Source organism: Gadus chalcogrammus, chromosome 9 (assembly GCF_026213295.1).
Source record: "Gadus chalcogrammus isolate NIFS_2021 chromosome 9, NIFS_Gcha_1.0, whole genome shotgun sequence".
Classification (NCBI taxonomy): domain Eukaryota; kingdom Metazoa; phylum Chordata; class Actinopteri; order Gadiformes; family Gadidae; genus Gadus; species Gadus chalcogrammus.
This window is the reverse complement of record NC_079420.1, coordinates 3817846-3838389: the sequence shown is the minus strand read 5'-3', so window position 1 is coordinate 3838389 and position 20544 is coordinate 3817846. Positions and strand designations below refer to the sequence as shown.

The 20544-nt window shown below is 49.2% G+C and overlaps 1 protein-coding gene across 1 annotated transcript in view; it reads right to left on the bottom strand.

Moving 5' to 3' along the window:
• Nucleotides 1-20544, bottom strand: part of cep290 (centrosomal protein 290) — a 46788-nt gene that overhangs the window by 1034 nt on the left and 25210 nt on the right. Inside the window, exons 31-51 of the mRNA XM_056599773.1 lie at nt 19890-20054; nt 19138-19251; nt 18389-18520; nt 16775-17074; nt 15889-15996; nt 15235-15434; nt 13220-13433; nt 12159-12296; nt 11301-11522; nt 10079-10219; nt 9436-9578; nt 8455-8610; nt 6559-6682; nt 3641-3775; nt 2972-3058; nt 2052-2216; nt 1511-1633; nt 1239-1408; nt 730-871; nt 421-476; nt 143-237 (exon numbers count right to left, since the gene is read on the bottom strand). Of these exons, the coding sequence (XP_056455748.1) occupies nt 143-237; nt 421-476; nt 730-871; nt 1239-1408; nt 1511-1633; nt 2052-2216; nt 2972-3058; nt 3641-3775; nt 6559-6682; nt 8455-8610; nt 9436-9578; nt 10079-10219; nt 11301-11522; nt 12159-12296; nt 13220-13433; nt 15235-15434; nt 15889-15996; nt 16775-17074; nt 18389-18520; nt 19138-19251; nt 19890-20054 (3130 nt within the window). The remainder of the gene's footprint in view (nt 1-142; nt 238-420; nt 477-729; nt 872-1238; nt 1409-1510; nt 1634-2051; nt 2217-2971; nt 3059-3640; nt 3776-6558; nt 6683-8454; nt 8611-9435; nt 9579-10078; nt 10220-11300; nt 11523-12158; nt 12297-13219; nt 13434-15234; nt 15435-15888; nt 15997-16774; nt 17075-18388; nt 18521-19137; nt 19252-19889; nt 20055-20544) is intronic.

The following is a 20544-nucleotide window of genomic DNA, read 5'->3' as shown; positions in this document are numbered from 1 at the left end:
GGAAGTGTCCACCTAGATGTTTGACGGATAGATGACCAACGTTTGCTATCCAGCACGCATCTAGGTGGCCACGGCCACGGCGTGTAATGGCTAATCACACTCCCACCTGGTGGTATAATATGTCCCCTTTAAGAGACCTCACCTTGAAGAGTGGACGTTTGTCCGGACCCCTCCCGGAGCTCCTGCAGCTCCTTCATCAGCTTACACCGCTCCTGTTCCAGCTCCTCGTTGGCCCGCCTGGAGAACCAAAAAACACACACACACACACACACACACACACACACACACACACACACACACACACACACACACACACAGTCTTCAGCGTCATGCAACCACAGAATCAATCCCACGGTGAGGGCACCTCAAATGAACTGTGCCTGTATAATCATCGTTTCTTTCCGTGTGATCGGCACAAACCTTAGCGCTGCCACATCTTTGGTTGTAGTTGCGTCAATCCTGGTGCCGCCTTTCACCTGATGAAAGATTGACGAAAATATGAGCTTATTGAAGCCCGACACTCGTTGCTGACGGGCTCTTGATTAAAAACTGCAGTCAGGTGAATCCATCGCACGGCAGCGCTACACGCTGTACCGCCTGAAAGGGTTTTTTTGTTTTCATCATCTTTATTGAACCACACTTAACAGGCCTGGGGGGTCATTTGTCGGTGCGGTGCGGTCGTGTCCTGGAACATAATGGAGTGGGTTGGTATGAATGGAGACGGGGCACCTGATCCTCAAGTGCGTGGATGGCGCGCAGGGCTTTCTCCTCTCGCTCGGCCGCCTCCTTCAGTTTCCTCTTGAGCTCGGTGCGCTCGGCCCGCTCCTTCTCTCCTTCTCTCTCCAGCTCTTTCATCTTGTTTTCATACATCCTGGAGTAGCGCCAGACCACAGTGGAAGATCACATTCTAATAACTGCATATGCATTGGGGTAGGAGTATGATGAAAAACAGAGAGCCTGGCTCGGGTCCTTTTAAACCAAACAATTAAATTATCTGCTTCCCCCCCCCCCCCCCCCCCCTCTGCTACAAGCCACCATTACCGTACACCCAAAGCAAGATCCAACTGATCAGTTGAAGAAATATTGAAGGATTTCATATTAAGATTAAGACAAGGAAAAAAAACGATTCTGGATGAACCCATCTTGGGTCAATCTACCCTTTACTGCAAATAGTCCCGTCTGAACACGGGTGCCGCGGCCTGGATCGAGGTTAAACGAGTGGAGGCACAGCGGCTGACCTCGTCACCACTGAGGCCTTCCAGGTCTTGCTGTCGGCTCCCTCGGGGATGGCTCTTGACAGAGCGGTGTGTAGTTTGCGCCTGGTCTCCTCCAGCTCTGACTCCAGCTTCTCGATGGTCACTTCTAGGCCGCTCCTGGTCACTCGCAGCCTCTCTGTCGCTTCCTTTTCCTGTGCAAACAGGAAACGGCATCCGAAACATGAGTCTTGCGTCTTCAGCCTTCAACAGATAGATTTTAATTGCAGTTGTTCGATTTCGACTAAACAAATGACCCTTTTAATCTCTCTCCGTAGCCGTTCGCTCTCCATCACTATCTTTTCCATCCCTCTGGTTTTGGATTCCAGTCTGGCGTTCAGTTCAGTGTCCGCCTCCTGCTTCAGCTTTTCATAGTCCGTCTTCCATGGAGGAAGAAAGATGATGGAGGCGGTTAGGTCTCAACATTTCACACTTGGCTTGAAATTGCCACATCTTATCAAACACTACTATGGCACAAGTCACACTTATGGCACTTAATGTACGCACCTGTTGTATGACGTACTTAGTTATAGTACCTAGTTGTGTAGCATTTAATCCTAGCTATCTTTGTTGTTTACAGGGAATGGGTTAACCTAGCGATTGTTCGTGCTTTGCACTTGGTTCTATGAACAACCTTACTGTACCGACAGCGATATATTGTTGTTTCACCTTCTTCTGATAAATGTAATTATTGTTAAGTTGCTTTGGATAAAAGTGTCTGCTAAATGCCCTAAATGTAAATGTAAATGTAAATGTAATTTTAATGACTATGCAACGTGTCAACAGGGTGGTTGAAACCTTGAGGGTCTCGTGCTGCTGCTGCAGAGACGCGAGCTTGTCCTGATTGGCCGTTCCGGAGGTTCTCTTGAGGGCGTCGTTCTCCTTCTGCACCCTCTCCACCACCTTCTTCATCAGCCCCACCGTCTTCTCCAGGTCGCCCACCGTCTTACCGCTGGTGCCCGCCTGCTCCACAGAACAAAGACACAGCCAAGTGGTTCTTAAATCATCTATCATCGTAAGGACACTCGGGTAGACAAGCCTTCACTTCTCGCTGAGATCTTGTCTGTGAAAATGTCATAGCGGGTTCCAAGATAAGATATATATATATATATATATATATATATATATTTTTTTTTTTTTTTTTAAAGGTCCCATGACATGCTACCAGGTGTGATCAGCCGTTTTTGAAAATCGGCCCCTTATGACATCACAAGTGGGCGTTTCCACCTAGATGTGTGCTGGATAGATCAGTCTTCCAACCTACCCAGTGGACTGTACCAAACGTTGCTCATCTATCCGTCACACATCTAGCTGGACATGCCCACTTGTGATGTCATAAGGGGTAGATTTTCAAAACAGCTCGTAATGGCTATTCACACTCGCACTTGGTGGCACTTCATGGGACCTTTAAAAATCAACTTTGTTACTCCCGGACAGGAATAGTTTGCATAGGAGCAGCAGAAGGACAGCACAATAACATAGTAACATCGCAAAAGAGAATAAATGCAAAAATATGCAATAAGCTACCATACAAAAATTGAAAAATAAAATCGATTTGCACAATAGGAGTCATAGAAATGCAATGAGAGACAAACGCTGAATGGAAACATTATGAGTAGAGGTAATCAGCACTGACTGTATATGCTTCCAGCGCATTGTTTTACTGTTTAAAGTGAGATGGTGTAAAGTGGTTCTAGACGTGCTCCTGTCCCACTTACCCCACGCAAGTGGGACAGCTTCTTCTCTGCCTCGGCTCTCTCCTTCCTCACCACTCGGCACATCTCTTTGAGGTCTGCGACTTCTCGCTGCCAAAACAGAAAGGGCCGTGAAAATCGATTCTTTCTTTAATACAAAATTAGTTCTATGATTTCTACCGTTATTGAGTTCAAATGTTTATTTCCCCCCCGATATTTATTTGCTTGCTTAAATATATTTTATTATTAACTTGTTAGCTTGTCTCAGACAACAGGCTTTCCTTTAATAGGAACAATTATAGGTTTTCCTCTGGATTAGATGTTTAGGAACCAGAGATTTTGAAAGTATGCTACTCGCCTAAGGCAGTCTAAGGCGAGTAGCCTAAGACTTTCATTTTCTTAGCTGATAAACACATTTTATAACCAATGCGGTTTCGGGTTTGATTCATAAATGTTCCCTCAGTTAGTGGGAAGTCAGTGGGATTCCCATGGAAACGGGCAATCTGATTTCCATTTGTGGAACTAAAACAAAATAAGTCACGCTTGTCTTAAATGTCTGACGAATCGCAAACAATATCTGCATCTCTGTTGTCTGCGAGGCAGTGCCAAAATGCAAATTCTTTGGTCCAGTAATTTTGTTCTTGCGACTTCGCCAAACTTCTCTTCAATTATTCTGCTCCATGACTAGCGTACCTTTAGACCAGGCAGCTCAACATTAGCTTGTGCCAACTGAAGGCGGAGCTCCAGGTTTTCAGAGGAGAGCTTCAGGTTTTCTTTCTGGATTTCCTGGTCTTTCTGCGATGGCGTGCCTGTGCCCCGCCCGGACGTCTAGAGGAAGGAGCCGGAAGGAAATATTATTAAATCCAAGTGTGGACACAGATCATGAAAAGGATCAAAGAGAGTGGAACCCCCTGACGAAGAGGAAAGGTGAGCGATGAAGAGATAAAAAACAAAACAATCTATAAGCAGGGTTCTAAGTGTATTCATGAGTCCTGCCCTCATGAATTGCAAATAACTCAGTGACCACATGAGCCACTGGGCAAAGCACTCGCAAGGTCGCAGTTCAGCAAGTTTTCCACTACGTTGTCACAGGTGAACTAGAGACAACCATCTAGGCCTCACTGTTGGATAGGGTTAGGGCTTTGGGGGTCTTTGACTGTCGGGTTGGGGTGGGGGGGGAAATAACAACAACAACAAACTAAGGAAATATCACGCCAGTGCTTCACCAGGCTACTGCACCTCCATCACTACTACAGCAACTACCAACACCAAAGGGACACCACAGGGCCTGACTGTACCTTCAGGCGGCGTCTGTCAGATTGGCTCTCTCTCTTTGGTACGCCCATGTGGCTTAAGACCTCAGACCCCGGCTCAACGCAGCCCCTTCCTGCCAATTCGGCGGTCACAGTGTCTGTGAGCGTATCAGCGTTGGGTTCGTCTTGCGGGTCTGCATCTTCCTGAGCTGTACTGTGTCGCTCCGGTTCGTCACCCGTTTCCATCTCCATAATGGTTGGACCCGTCTCTTCGCCCAGCATTACTCTGTCCTCGTCCGTCAAATCCCCTGCCACGCCCAGGTCGCACGGGTTGGCCGCTCCCGACGGATTCTCCTCAGCCTCGACCTCTGGATCCATCCCCTCTGCGCTCGCCAAGTTTGGGGTCATGGCGGGATCTCCGTCGGGTTCGCTGGTGACGACTTCGGTAGCACAGGTCCCGCTCTCCTGTCCGCTCGGACCCTCATCGTCTCCGCCGCCTTCGACCTGCTCCTCTTCCTCCTTGATAATATCAGAATCGGCATCTGCTTCCTCTTCAGACGGATGAGGGAACGATTGCTCTTGAGAAAGTAATTCGCTGTGCGGTTCTGGGTTCTCTCGGTCTGTCCCCTGCCCGACTTCAAAACGAGGGGCGCGTTTCGCTCTTGGAGATGCGGTGGGTTTGCCCCCTTCCTTCACATGTCGGCAATAGAATGATTGAAGTCCGTTGAAGGAGAACGGAAGCGATAGATACGTGGGAACAAGCATAGAGAAATTGAAAGAATATAAAAAAATAAAAGACCACATCAAGGACACAAGCCACACAATAGTTCCAAACATCATAATATGGGCTTATTATTTGCAGGCTGATGGGCTCCGACTATTGAAGGCCAGAACGCAGTGTCTACCTTGGTAATCCACATTCAGCGCCAGAAACTGATACAAATGTAGAGCTTGCAGTCCACTGCTGTTTTATTGCCTCATTAAATAGCCAGGTCAATCTGGCGTATATACAAGCTATCACTCTATCAACACCTTCCTTCATTCTCCCACCGAACTTTGTGATTATCTGTTTTTCTCCCTATGGGGAACATTGCTCACATTTTTCAAAATAAAGTTTAATCTACTGCAGATGTTGCCTCCGTAGAAACCATGGGTGGAAGATAGCTCTGCATTGAATTTGTGTCAACCAGACAAGATCAGGACGCATATGTGAGCAGAAAGATGCCAAGACAAGACGACAAGACGACAGTCGAGTTCGAGGAGGAAATACAATAGTTGTTAAGTTGGCGTCTCGACTCAGCAGAGAAAAGGAGATGAACATTTTACAATCAGATTGTGGATTAATTTATCACATAAGGCACGCAACAATAGGGAAGTGTTAAGCCTTAATCTGCCAAAAGTGACAAAGTCAGAGACATATTGGCTAAGATGCATCAATATCAAATTAATGCTCAGGGATAAAGCATTAATGTGTGTGTGCAGAGATTTTCCAAAATGTTTAAAAAGTGCATGGCACGACGGCACAGGGTTTCACTTTATACACTCTAATTTTCCTAAGATTGTTCGCAAGTGAACAAGCTTTGAAATCAGACCGTGAGCTCAGGGTTACCCTAACCCATAATTAACCAAACATGGTCCTGGGAACTCTCACATTGACCTGTAATTCTGCATCTGATCGCTCATTCAGAATCGAGTGTTTGATAAAAAATTATAGTACAAAGGGCAGTGAAAAAAAAAAAAAGGCGAAAGTGGTGAATAAGTCGATTGCGCCCATTATATATGGGAAACCAGCTGCCACTGCAAAAGACGTTTTAATGTTGGGCCTGTTTAACTGCAGTGTAGTAGAAACAGATTTAGGCCGTCGCCATATCACACTGACGCCATAACCCTGTGCACGCGGTGTGTCCAGGATGATTTTCACAGGTTGACTTTACACATCTGAAATTCGGTATTGAAACCCGAATATGCATGTTTCTGGGGCTCGTTTCGTCTTATTCATCTGAGCCCTCTTGATCTTTATTTGTGAAGATGAAATGTGGTACAAATGAACACATGTGTATGCTAACCTCCGTCATTTCATCATAGGTGAACCCAAAGGATTACTCTGAATCGGCGGTCTCTGTGGGCTATGGGCTAAACACACACAGTCATATATCTCTTTGTACGGTATATCTCTGTGGTCCAAGCCTTGACAGGTCTCTGACCGGCTCTGTACTCGCTGCCATTCAGAGTTACCGACCGAGTTCTCAAACACCCCCACTCGGCTGTTACCACATGCGTGACAGTAATGGTTGTGGCTCCATATGAGAAATAAGCACATATCCCCATGTGCTTATGGAAGCATATGGGGATACTTACAGAAGGCCTGGAAGGAGGCTCCTTGGACATCTGGGACTCCATGGTGTGAAGTCTCTCCTCCAGCCAGCGGTTCCTCTGGGTGAGGTCATCCACAGCTGCGTCCCTGGGCAGGGCCTGCTGGCTCCTGGAAGGTTTCAACACCGCAGCATGGGGGCGGGGGCCGCGTTAGATCGATCACGAGATCATGAGCTCTGGGGTCTGCCTGCGTGCGTCGGTGCACAGGGCTAAGGGTGACAAGGTGACGTCCCCGTTCATAACGATGGGTTTTGGATGATACGGGCGGTGATGAAGTGCTGTCGGGGAGCAGTGTTGAAGGGTCGTGAAAGAGCTTATTAAAAGGTTTGATTTGAGAAAGGTTGCACAAGGTTACAAACGTTAGAATGAGCCGATGTTGTCGGATAGGGTTAGCTGAGCGGAGGGCAGAGAGGGGGATCATCTAACCTCACTGCTAGTTGCCTCTAAATCCTACACATTGCACCATTAAGTATTGGGATGTGGGATAGTGCTATGGAGGCATCATAAACATCTATCCGGCTGGTCCGCTGATCCAATATGGCTACCACATGCTTTGAGAGGCATCCCAGTGACTCTTTCGCAAGATCTGCACTAAGGTATAGTGGGTCCCCTGAGGTTCCCATCGGCGATGGAGCTTAGGCACATGTTTCTATTGATCTTTGGTATGACCCTGTTTGATGGATTTATACCATTTCTCGAGCGGTTTCTCAGGAGCCTACTTCAGGGTAATGTACGATTTCCCCAGCTTAACCTTTAATGTTCCTCGTGTCAGGACAGAGTGAGGGAGGAGGGGTTTCAGCGTGTCTGAAGACGGAGACTGATAACGTATATTCTCTATGGACAAATCAGTTCATTTTGAATTGCATAAAACTGGACATTCTGGTTCGTTGTCAATGCACTTGACTTTGAATGTATTATTGCGAGTGTGTAATGGTCTTATTTATGTTGTCCTCATCTGTAAATTGCTTATTTTTGCTGCCTTCTTTCCCAGGTTGCTCTTGGAAAAGATGTTTAAATCTCAATGAGACTCCCCTGGATTAATAAAGGTTCAACAACAGAAGTCACTGGTGACGGGGATCTAGAACATTTCTCCATCTCTCTCTCATGGTCGGACTTGAGGTAGACGACCACACGATCCTAGTACCTTTACTATGTTCTTTACTATGTTCTAGCACTCTAATATGCACCAGCACTTTATTGTGCACTGCACTTTAAACGTGTACTAGCACTGTACTTTTGACTGGTAGGTAGGGCAAATTGCACTGCTCATACTTCTTGCCCGTTGGTCAGGGTATCTGCAGGCTTCAGCAAGTCAAATGTAAGACTTTTTAAGACCTTTTTAATACCACCTTTAATGAAATTTAAGACCTAAAACACGCGATGGTGGGGGGGATCCCGCTGTATTATAACCCAAGCATAGCATGTGTGTCACTCAAAGAGACTCATTCACCTACCCATTGTCGCAGACTAGCTAGCAAGCACGCAGATAATCGTTTATATATGCAGCTAGCAAGAAAGAAGCCTCTCTACATGTCCTTCCTGAAAAGTCCCACGAGAAAAATAAAAAAATAAAAAGTCCTGCCCCGACAAATTTAAGACCTTATGTTACAGTATTTAAGACCACCATATGACATTTGTAACGAATTTAAGACTCTCAAAGGTCTTACATTTAGAAACACAAATTTAAGACTTTTTAAGGATGCGCGGACACCCTGGGTCCCTATCTGGTTACCAGATTTGTACTTTCTTTCTATGTTGGATGTTTTACTGTCTTTATGCATCCTTGTCTCTCTATGTTCCATGTTTGTCTATGCAGCAGTACCCTGTCTCTAAACCAGATTTCTCCCTAGGGAGACGGATGAATGAACTTGACTTGACTACCTGATGCTGAGGATCTGCTTCTCCAGCTCGCTGTTCCTCCTCCTCAGCTCCTCCAGCTCTTTCTCCGTCTCGGCACTCCGCACGCCCACCACGTGGTCGGCGGTCACACCGCGCCCCTTGGCCTTCCTCAGCAGGCCCTTGTTCTCCTGCTCCAGTCTGCGCTCATCGAGCACACGGGAACAAGCTTTACCCCCCTGTGCAGGTCGCCATTCGACTGGGTGACCCCAGGTCGTTCTGCCGGCGATTTGAATTCGCCCGGCAGCAGGGTCCAGAGAGGAGCTGCTTCCGATCCGCTTTTACTGGAGACAATCACCAAGCTGGCTTTTTCCCCTGGCGCGCTATTGGCTGGTTTAATACAACGACGACAGGGAAGTGATGGCAAGCAGCTTTTTGATCCTGGGTCTGTTTGGTTGGAGGACTATCCAATTGCGACATTTGAACTACGCCTGTTGATCAGGCCTCTTACGCTGAAGAAAATGACAGCAGCCTCCCCAGACCAAGCTCAGTCTACGATTGAGCTTGGTCTGGCAATAGCCAGGCTAGGTCGCCATGCTATCTCTGTCACGTTGACTGCTCACTGGATTCCACCGGTGAGGGACCTGTTTTTGAACCGTGTCATTCCAAGCTAATGTGGGACTTTGTGGGAATATCTGGCGATATCTGACAAATAGGAGAAGGAATCCGATTGTCCGCTGCCTTTCTCTAGAGGCTTTATGTGTCTTTGACTACAGACCGTGAAAAGCCCCAAAAAGAGGAAGGAATGAGCCGCCAAAGCTGCAAAGTCTGCTGCTCTTTCAACCCCCTGCATGTCTCAAGGCTGAAACCCACCGAAACCATAGCGTGGAGAGCATCTGCCTTCAATCCGCTCTCATGATAATCTATTTAATGTGACCGCGGTGTGAAGCCAAGGAGCGAGCAGGTTCCGTTGGCGCTCTACGCTTGCGCCCCGACTGTGTTCCGGCCTTCGGGCTTCGCGCTCACCTGGCGTAGAGGTCTTTGAGAGTGCCGAGCTGTCTGGAAAGAGCCTCCACCTCCCCCTCTTTCTCCTTGAGTCCGTTCCGTACTTTCTCCATCCTCGTCTGCCATTTCTTCCCCTCTTCCCAGCGCACAACCTCTTCCTTGGACTGTCGGAGAGAGAGAGAGAAAAAACGGAACCTTGATTATCTACGTATACATCGACAAAGGCAAAGAGTTTAAAATCAACCCCAGGGTCAACTTGGGTCTGCCATACAAATTAGGAAGTGGCTGAGATCGTGTCGCAGTAATTGCCCCAAACAGTTTTTAGTGCCTGATTTTGAATGGTTAATCTCAAAGTAAGCGGCATGCGTTTTAGATTCGTGCTGGACTTGCGTCATCATAAATCATCCCATTCCAACAGCGCTAGCTAGAAACACAAGTTGTATAAAATCTCGCTATAAAAGACGGACAATGGCTGATTCTAATGGAAGAATGTGGCTTATACCACCTTGCTGCCATCTTGGTTCCATTTTGGTTCTAAACAGTAGCTGGTTTGGGGGACGTGAACGCAGATTTCATGACTCAGTTTCCCCACCCAGCTTGCGTTCGGAGCCAAAATGGCCGCTATAGGAGAATAAGGGCCGTGAGGGGAGGTTTCAGCTTGGACCTTGTTGTCCTCCTTGTTGGTGGTGGTGTTGGCGCTCCTCTCTGGGGACGACGGCCTCTTCTCCAGCTCCGACTCCAACCTCCTGACCTTCCTCTGGAGGTTCTCCACTGTGGAGCCCCGGTCGTCAGCCTCCTGTTGGTTCTGAGGGTTCCATTGCATTAGTTGAAATGGGGTTCACTGTTTAGTTATAAAGTAGTACACCTTATTCTCTGCATGATCATGGAAGATAGTAAGGTGTAGTTGATTAATCGCCTCGGGAAAAATTCAGCCTCTGCATTTGAACCATCCTAGCCCGCTAAGAACAGTGGGCAGCCTCACACACTCGAGTGTCTGGGAACCAGCTCCAGTCTGTAGTGCCCTTGCCTTGATTGTGGGCCTATGCCGGAGTGTTACTTCGGATGTTTTGTGGAAGGGTAAAACAAGGGTAAAACATGCAGCTCTACACAGAAAGGCCAGAGTGGAAAGGTTTCCTGATTGGCAAATGCCAGTGTCGAACCCAGAGCCTAGCTGAGGCAACAGTGCTACCCTCTGAGCCACCGTGCCACCAAAGACCTTAGTAGAGGCGTGTATCACCATTTAAGCACAATCATTTAGAAGACGTGTAGAGTTTATAACTATGAGGAAGAATTCCAAATGGGTTTCATGCCCATTTAAGTGCTCCTGTTATCGACTGTTGTTACAACAAGCCCTGTACATTTATAGAACTAATTCGTTAAAAATGATTAATGTAATCTGTGCGCTTGTTTTGTTATTTCCGTGTGTTTTCCAGAGGGGAAACAAAACACATTCAGTGTCCCATAACGGTGGTTTACTTTGGCCTTTCTCTGCTGTTGTTATATCAGAGCTGCTATGTGTGGGAGGCGTGTGTGCGTGCGCGTGCGTACGTGGCTGTGGTGCGTAAGTCAAGTCCATTGTGTTTTTACAGCCCTAACAGCCTGCAGTCAGTCTTACGGTTCCACACGGCCTCATTACATGACACTCCTCTGCCTCCCATTCAGCCCGCCCTGGTTCAAGGGGAAGGTTACCCTTGAGCCAGGCACCTGAAACCGCCACCTGCTCCCCGGGCGCTGCCCTGCGGCGGCCCACTGCTCCGGGTGTTTTGGTGTGCCCCTTGTGTGTTCACCGGCTCCCGGAGGGGTTACAAGCAGAGAGAGAGCTCCCCCATAAGGGGACAATAACGGATAACTTAACCTAAGGGGTGGTTGTTGGTGGTTGGGCGTACCTGTAGCCCGCTGCTCAGCCTCTTGACGCGCTGCCGGAGTTCCTGGAGCTCGTGGTCTCTCTGCTCCTTCTCCCCCTGCAGCCGACCCTGGCTCTTGTGGTTCCGCTGCAGGTCGCCCCTCAGCTCCTCCACCTCCTCCTTCAGGGCCTCTTCGCGGCCGCGCGCCCCCCTGACCGACTCCTTCGCAGACTGCAGCTCCTTGCTCAGCTCCTGCAGTCGCAGCTGAACGGCAACGCAGACGGAACGATAACTAGATGGGGTTTCCCTCAGCCGATAAAAGGACTCATCATCATATGATGCGTATGTATTTGTGATCGCATTCCCTTTAAATCAACAGAAGCTAGGCTACTGTGCGAGTCAATGTATGCGGCTGACATAAATCAAATGCTAACCTAGGGAACCGGCTGCACAAACGACACGTTTGGGATTAAACAACTCGTCTGCATCTAGCTGTCAAACGGCAACTTACAGATATCTCTTTAAAAGGCATACAACGCTTTCGTTGCGCCAAGACGTGACATACTGCGCGTCGGCATATTGTCTTCCCGTTGATTTACAGTTGTAGCAAGAGGTTTCCTTCATTGAGGTCTCGGCCTTCTGCATGTCAACCATCCATCATCGGGATCTTAGCCCACAGGCGTAACGTAAAGCCCTTCAGACAACACACACCGCTTCTCCAACGTTCATTTTCTTAACACAATGTTTATTTTACCTGTGCCTGAACAAAGAGGGTAAGACGATAGGTTCACGTCCTTAATAGAGACGCGTTGCGCCGTGGGGCTCCGGGTGCGATGTTCCATATGTCTGTGTGGGGAGGGGGGGAGAGGAGGGGGGGGAGAGGAGGCTCCTCTGGCTCACCTTCAGCTCCTTGGTGTGCTTGTCCACCAGCGTCTGGACGTTGAGGCTCTCCTCTCTCTGTGCCGCGCCCGAGATGATCTGCTGCTCCGCCAGGCCCGTCATCTCCGACCGCAGCTCTAGCAGCGCCTTGCCCAGGGCCTGGTGAGAGGGTGGAGGTGGAGGGTGGAGGTGGAGGGTGGAGGACAGATAGATTCGATCAGTACCCCGCGGTTCACATTCCCTGACCTTTGACCTGATGGAAGGGTTTGGTGTTAGACAGGAACAAACAGGAAGAGACAATGATAACTGCACAGGGGCACTTTTTCTAAATGGTAAATGGACTGCATTTATAAAGCGCTTTTACCCAAAGCCCTTTAACGTTGCCTAACATTCACCCATTCAGGCACACACGACGACAGCGCCTTGCAAGGCGACAGCCAGCTCGTCGGGAGCAGTTAGGGTTAGGTGCCTTGCTCAGGGACACCTCGTCACTCAGCTAGGAGGAGCCGGGGATCGAACTAGCAACCTTGCAGTTGCCAGCCATCCCCGCTCTATTGATTAGTATGCCGCGATTTACATTCCCTTGACCTTTGACCTCAGCGTGACTGAAGGGTGTGGTGTTGAGGCACAGGGGGGAATTTTCTGCCCGCATTCGTTTGCCTTTGCCGCTTTGTTCTGGCGATGTTGGATGCAGTTCTAGGCGATGACTTACAGTGAATATAAAAAAAAAGGGTATCATCTGAGCTGACGTCACGCACATTCCAAGCTGCCATTTCGGTGCTCTTTCTTTTTCTTTCTTTCTTCGTGCTTTTATAATACATTTTGAATAATAACAACCAGTTGCTTGGTTCCAAGAGGAACCAAGAGGGGCGGGCTTGATATTATTTGATGTAACTTCAGGTCACACATATTGAACCCTCCTAAAACAGTCAGACGCCCCAGTGTCCCGGCCCCCCATCTGTTTCTCATACGATACCGTAACTGGCCCCCCTGGCACCTACTAAAAATAAGTGCTTAGCTCAGCACTGGGATTACGCTCGGGATCCATTGATCCTACAGTAATAGTGTGGGACAAGGCGAACCTTGAGCTGCTTCTCTTTCTGGGCGAGCTGGGCCTTGAGACGCTCCACCAGGCTCTTCATGGTGTTGCTGGGCGAGCGGACGTTGGCCTCCTTCTGGGCCTCCAGCTCGCTCTGGAGGTACTGCAGCTGCTTCTCTGTGTGGGCGGCCTGGGCCCTCAGCTCCTCACCGTCCCCGGCCAGCGCCTTCACCCTGCCCGCGTGCTGCTCCTCCAGCCTGGGGAGAAATACATCGACCGCGCATTCCTGTTAGCCTCAGGAGTCGTACTGGGAGCTTGTTGCGCTACGCTGTTTGCTTTTTGTTGAATTCTTTCAGCTTGTTTCTTCAAGAGGACATATTATACCACCAGGTGTGAGTGTGATTAGTAGTTGAAAATGGGTCGGCTTAGCTCAGGAGGTAGAGCAGTTGTCTTGTAACCGAAAGGTTGCTAGTTCGATCCCCAGCTCCTCCTAGCCGAGTGTTGATGTGTCCCTGAGCAAGACACTTAACCCTAACTGCTCCCGACGAGCTGGCTGTCGCCTTGCATGGTTCACTCTGTCGTCGGTATGTCAATGTGTGTATTAACTGATGTAAGTCGCTTTGGATAAAAGCGTCTGTTAAATGCCCTAATTGTAATTGTAAAATCTGCGTCTTCTGACATCACTGGTCCACCTAGATGTGTGCCGGATAGATCGGTCTACCAGCCTACCCAGTGGACTGTAGCAAACGTTGCTCATCTATCAAGCACACATCTCGGTGGAAACCTGGTGGTGTAATATGTCCCCTTTAATGCGGTTAGCGTATGGTTGAATGGTCTTAGCTGGTTACTTTATTCTGTTAGCATGTTGTTGAATAGTGTTAGCTGGTTACTTTAGTCAACATTTCTATTTACTTAAAATTTGAACTTGAAACACAAAAATACTTGACACGTTGATCTCTCAAGCCTTCTGAGGTCTCAGTCAATTTCTGACCCCTTAACCCTGGCAAACTACCAGTTGAGCTAGACATGACTTCAAGTCTTGTTATCACAAATCATTCTGAGCCAGGAGAATTTCCAGGCTAGCTGGATGAATCTGGTCGGAAGTAAAGCAAAACATATCGCTCTCAGGGAGAAAAGCTGTTGAGACGAAGATTGCTACAATTTGAAATGTTTGGAAAAGGCTTTCAACAGGAATCGAAAACCCAGGCTAATCTGCAGAGAGCCGTACGGGAAATACCTCGATCAGGAATGTCTTACGAGGCGACTGGACAGACTGTGAAACCTAAATCTCAATTTTCACTCAAAGCAATGGAATCATAGTATTCACATGATAGTAATTCGATTAGTTTTCAAAAGAAAGCCAACAATCAAAAATTGTCATGAAAGATAAAAAAAAAAAAAATGACATGACGTGTTTACACAGCGCCTTCACGGTTTAACAATCTCACTTCCAAGCACCTATCATAATCCTTCAAAATACCCAGTGTGTGTGTGTGTTTGTGCGGATGTGTGTGTGTGTGTATGTGTGTGTGCGTGTATGTGTGTGTGTGGATCTGTGTGTGTGTGTGTTTGCGTGTGTGTGTGTGTGTGCGAGAGTGTTTACGCGGTTGTGTCTGTGTGTCTTATGCGGCAGATAAATAGGTTTTTTGTTCTACTCAATCCAATGCTTGACTTGACAACCCGGTTGGCTATGGCTCCCTGAGCATAATCTACTGGAACAGCTGGGAGGGAGCACTGCCCCTTCAGTGGGGTCCAGTCAAGACAAATAACACAGTGACACATCACCAGAGATGGAGCTCTGGCTGTCCCTTCTGTTCGACCCTTGCGTCGTGTTATACATAAACATTGTAATATAACAATTACAATGCGTTGTTATAATGTAATATAACAACCCTTAACAACCCTAACCCAGTGGTGTAATATGTCACCTTTAAGTTATTTTTATGTTCGTTAACCCTTTGTGAGACCCAAACAGGACGCTTTTCGACTGGGGAACAAAGTGTTTTCCGAAGGGTGGACTATGGGCACTACATTAAAAACTAAAAAGCCAGCTCTTACTTTGAAACTTCCTCCTGGTGTTTCTTGGCCTGCGTCGCCACGGAAACCCTCTGTCGGTCGGCGTCGGCGACGGCCGCCCTCAGCCTCTCGTTGAGGGCGGAGAGGGAGTGGTCCTGCTCCACCACGGTCTGCTCCACCTCCGCCAGCCGCACCAGGTGCTTGGGGGTGGGCACGCTGAGGGACGGCTTCTTCAGCAGGTCCTGGAAGAGGGCAGCTAGCCGCCGTTAGCCGCTAACGCTAAGGTACCGTTCAAACTGAGCGTAGGCAAGGCAAGGCGAGAATAATTTAATTCAATAATAATTCGGGGCGTGACGCAAAGTGCTGAGGTACTCATGGATTGGAGAGGAAGTTTAGGTGAAAGCACCATCTTTATCCGTTGTATTTGAAAGTAGACGATGCTACAAGGAGACGCTTTCAAATTTATCTGAATTATTTTCACTCTGGTAACAACGTTTTTGGGTGATTGCACATAGCTTGTCAACCCCCTAACTTTGTTGAAAACTAACTTGTCCCCAACAAACAATTCTGGCGGCTGGCAGCATTGAATAGGTGTTGCTGACTTGCTGCTAATGTAACCATTGTTAATAAACGGAACAGTTGGATTGCACACAGACACACACAGACACACACACACACACACACACACACACTTACCAGTGTGTTCTGTTTGAAGCGGTCCAGTGAGCTGTCAGAGTAGAGGTCCAGCTTCTGATGGAGAGCCTTCACCTCCTCCTCATGCCTCCTGTTCACCTCCTCCTGCTCCTGGGGGAACAAGAAATTCAGAACCAGGGATCAGTTTCGTTTAAGCTTTAAGTGCATGGCGAGAAGTACCTTCCTCCATGGCATCCTGTCTATCAAAAATAGTACAGTACTATGAAAAACATGCTTCTTGTTTAAAGTTTTCTTTAAATGCTCATGCCAAACAGGTAGGCGTGTGTTTAAGGGCAGCTATTGTTATCAAACAGTCAATCAATCAATCAATTTGAACAGCATTAATCAATTCGTTAACCACATAAGATAAGATCAAACTTTTTGACCCGTTATTTCTGAGCATCATTTTTTGAACAGACATCACTGAACCCCCCAACACCGCAGCGAGCCCCCCGCTCTCTGTCATAATCACCCCCTTCATGGTTCATTTGATGCCCTACCCTCAGGCTGGAGACTAAAGCCCAATCCCATGTCTACCCCTTACCCCTCCCCCTTGTTTTGAAGGGGTAAGGGGAAGGGGGGAGGGGTAAGGGGAAGGGGTAAGGGGTAGAAATGGGATTGGGCCTAAGAGTCCCTTTTTTTAAGTCTAGTAGGACAAAGAACTCTTTTATTCATAGCGCAATACGTTTGTTCAATTTGCACAATTCTTTGTATTTGAATCTGATGACTAGATAAGTGTGACCGTTTTTTAACTTATATTAGCCTGTGTCTATCTCTTTGTTGTGTGTCCTTGTGTATCTCGTGCTATTCATGTCCACCACCTGACTGCAAGACAAGCTTCCCTTTTAGGACAATGAACGTTAAACCCAACCGCTCTGAGCCCGCTCACCCGTCTGGCTCGGGCCAGCAGCTCCTGGTACTTCTTCACCACCTCCTCCTTCTGCTTCAGCCGCCCCTGCAGGCTCCCGATGGTGTGGTGCGCCACCTGGAGGGCCGGCTGGCTCTCCGCACCGCCCTCCTCCTCCGCCGCCGCCGCCGCCGCCGCCGCCGCCGCCCGGCCCAGGTCGGCCAGCAGCCTCTCCCGGCCGGCGGTGGCGGGGAGGCGGAGCCTCAGGTCGTTGATGACCCGGTCCCTGGAGAGCACGTTCTGCTGGGCGCTGCGCAGTGCCTCCTCGCTCCCCTTGGACCTCTGGGGGCAGCCGGAGGGGAGACACGCCGCGACGCGGGGTTAGACAGGCGGCCGGGGTGAATACTGGATCCTGATTGGTCGCTGAAGTGTTCCGATCAAGCGCGTGCGTTGGGTTACGATAACAGGACACCCGGCCTTTTAACAGCTCCGAAATCAATCAATGCGTTACGCATCCAACATTAAACATAAGAAATGGTTGAATAGAACATCGATCAGGGTGGCAGGGCGGTCTAGCAAATGCTCCAACCTATCCTTTATTAAAGCACCTATTTTAACCAAAATGGCGGCGTTCAAGCGCATATTGCAAAAAATATATATTTTTATGTTTGACTCCAAGCTGAGGGGTTCTGGGTTCGTAGCTCTAATGGTTATCGAATAAACACGAGGTTGTGATGGTATGAGTACTAGTCCTGGTAATAGTAGTGACTAGCCTGGCTATTACCAGGCCAAGCTCAATCGTAGATTGCATTGCACGTTGGTCTGGGGAGGCTGCTGTCATTTTCTTCAGCACAAGAGGCGTGATCAACGGGCCTAGTTCACACGACTCTGTACGCGATTGTCTGCTTGCCGTCGCTTCCCTGTCGTCATTGTGTTAAACCAGCCAATAGCGCGCCAGGGGGAAAAGCCAGCTTGTGGATTGGCTCCCTCAAAAACGTATCGGAAGCAGAAAGAAATGCATTGCCCTTCTCCCGACCCTTCTGCAGGGCGAATTCAAATCGCCGGCAGAGCGGGCAGGGGGTACCCGGTCTAGAGAGTGGGGGTACCCGGTCTAGGTAGTGGGGGTACCCGGTCTAGGTAGTGGGGGTACCCGGTCTAGGTAGTGGGGGTACCCGGTCTAGGTAGTGGGGGTACCCGGTCTAGGTAGTTGGGGTACCCGGTCTAGGTAGTGGGGGTACCCGGTCTAGGTAGTGGGGGTACCCGGTCTAGGTAGTGGGGGTACCCGGTCTAGGTAGTTGGGGTACCCGGTCTAGGTAGTGGGGGTACCCGGTCTAGGTAGTGGGGGTACCCGGTCTAGGTAGTGGGGGTACCCGGTCTAGGTAGTTGGGGTACCCGGTCTAGGTAGTGGGGGTACCCGGTCTAGGTAGTTGGGGTACCCGGTCTAGGTAGTGGGGGTACCCGGTCTAGGTAGTGGGGGTACCCGGTCTAGGTAGTGGGGGTACCCGGTCTAGGTAGTTGGGGTACCCGGTCTAGGTAGTGGGGGTACCCGGTCTAGGTAGTGGGGGTACCCGGTCTAGGTAGTGGGGGTACCCGGTCTAGGTAGTTGGGGTACCCGGTCTAGGTAGTGGGGGTACCCGGTCTAGGTAGTGGCCGTACCTCCTCCAGAGCTCTGCACGAGGCCTGCGTCTCCAGGATGGTGCGGCCGTGTTCCCCCAGTTTCCTCAGGGCGAACTCCAGCTGCTGAGCCACCGGCCAGCTGGGGTCTGGTAGCAAGTCCTGCTGCTCAGCCTGTATAACCACCGTGCGCACGCACACGCACACGCACACACACACACACACAAAAACTTCCAGAAATACCACATGACACTTGCTGCTAGTGCGCTTAAATAATATACAGAAAACACTCACCCTATCCTCCATTATAGCACCTACCTGAACCAAATGGGCGGCGATAAAATGCATATCGCATAAAAAAAAAAATCTGAAAGCCTAACATCTTTCATTTCACAAAAGATTCTTCAACCAGGAACATGATCTTGGCGTGGAAGCATGCGGTTGGCAACTGATATGATCATGGAGGAATAATTTACATTAAAAGTTCTTCACGCTTCCATCCGCGACGTGTCAGGAAAGTGATCTCTTTACCGACCGGCGTGCGCGATGTGTTCCAACAGGCGCCCTCCTTGCTTCCGCCAGCGACAGTGGGGCCAAACCGGGGCCGATGATGCATTATTTATATAAATAACACGCCAAAACACCTGCGTGTGCTATCGGGCCATCAACCCGTGTTCTCACGTGTTCCTCGCGTGCGCTCATCGGGAGCGCTGAGCAACCGATACGACGCTAGATCCATCATCGACAAAAACAATGATAATAACAATAAGGACACAGAGGGGCGTCCGCACCTGTTGGGAGGCTCCCGGGACCACCCGCTGCTGCTGCTGCGTCTCGAAGGCGTCCAGCCGGCGCTCCAGGTCCACCTCCCGCTGCTCCCAAGAAACCTGCCGCTCTTCCCAGAGCTGGGGGGAGCACACACCGCCTCTCTTTATAACGGGAGTTACGAGGCGTCGTTCCACGCCGTGTTCCACTTTTATTTAACAATATGGATTCTTCCTGAGCGAGCTCGGAAACCCCAAACCACGCCGCATGCTTCTGTGGATTTCATGAACACCCGCGGTTCCTGGGACCCCCCCTGCCGAGCTGGGAGACACCGGGCTGCCATCGCTCGGGAAAAAGCGCTTCCTTTATCGCAGGAGATCAAAGCGGGGCTTTGTCGGAATGCTTCACGCTCTATTGAATATTTTTTACATTCCCTTGTAAAAGTGGAGCCGGTCATATTTCATTAGTCATTTCAATTGGGACTACTCCGGTTATAACATGACAAAACATTTGGAGGAGAGGAATATGCTGGCTGAATTCTTGTGATGAGTGTGTTTTGCACACATAGTCGTCAGCATCGGTACGTGTACTCAGTCAACCCACATGCCTACTCCTAGACATATGGTCTGACTCCCAGCCGAAATGTGCTCGGGTCAATCCCCGTGTCCACAGCCTTGAGCGAGGCTGAGCAAGCAGCCCTAGCCCCCGTCTGCTTAAGTGTGCGTGCGCGTGCGTGTGTTCGTGTGCCTGTGTGTGTGTGTGGATGTGCGTGTCTCACCGTGCGCTCCGTCACCAGCTCCTCCTCCAGGGTGCGCAGGGCGCGCTCACGGCCCTCTCCCAGGCCCTTCAGGTAGAGGATCTCCTCCCTCTGCGTCTCCAGCTCCCTGCCGCGGCGCATGTCCTGCAGGCGCACCTCCTCCGCCCGCCGGTGCCACTCCATCACCTGGAGGCAGAGAGACGGACACGGGATGGATGGAGGGAGGGATGGCGATAGATAGATGGACACGGATAGAAGGACAGAGATAGAAAGATTGATAGAGTGCAGAATTGGAAGATAAGAGATGGATAGATGTATCTGGATGGACGCATAGAGAAAGATTGAGGGATATGGATTGAAGGATAAAGAGACGGTACCGATATATGGATAGATAAGGATAGATGTATAGAGATAGATCGTTGCATTATGGATAAAAGGATAGACAGATGGTGCAGATAGATGTATAGAGATAGATCGTTGCATTATGGATAAAAGGATAGACAGATGGTGCAGATAGATGTATAGAGATAGATCGTTGCATTATGGATAAAAGGATAGACAGATGGTACAGATAGATGTATAGAGATAGATGCATGGATATGAATAGAAGGATAGAGAGTCGATACAGATAGATCGATAGCAAGACAGAGAGATGGTACAGATAGGTCAATAGAGA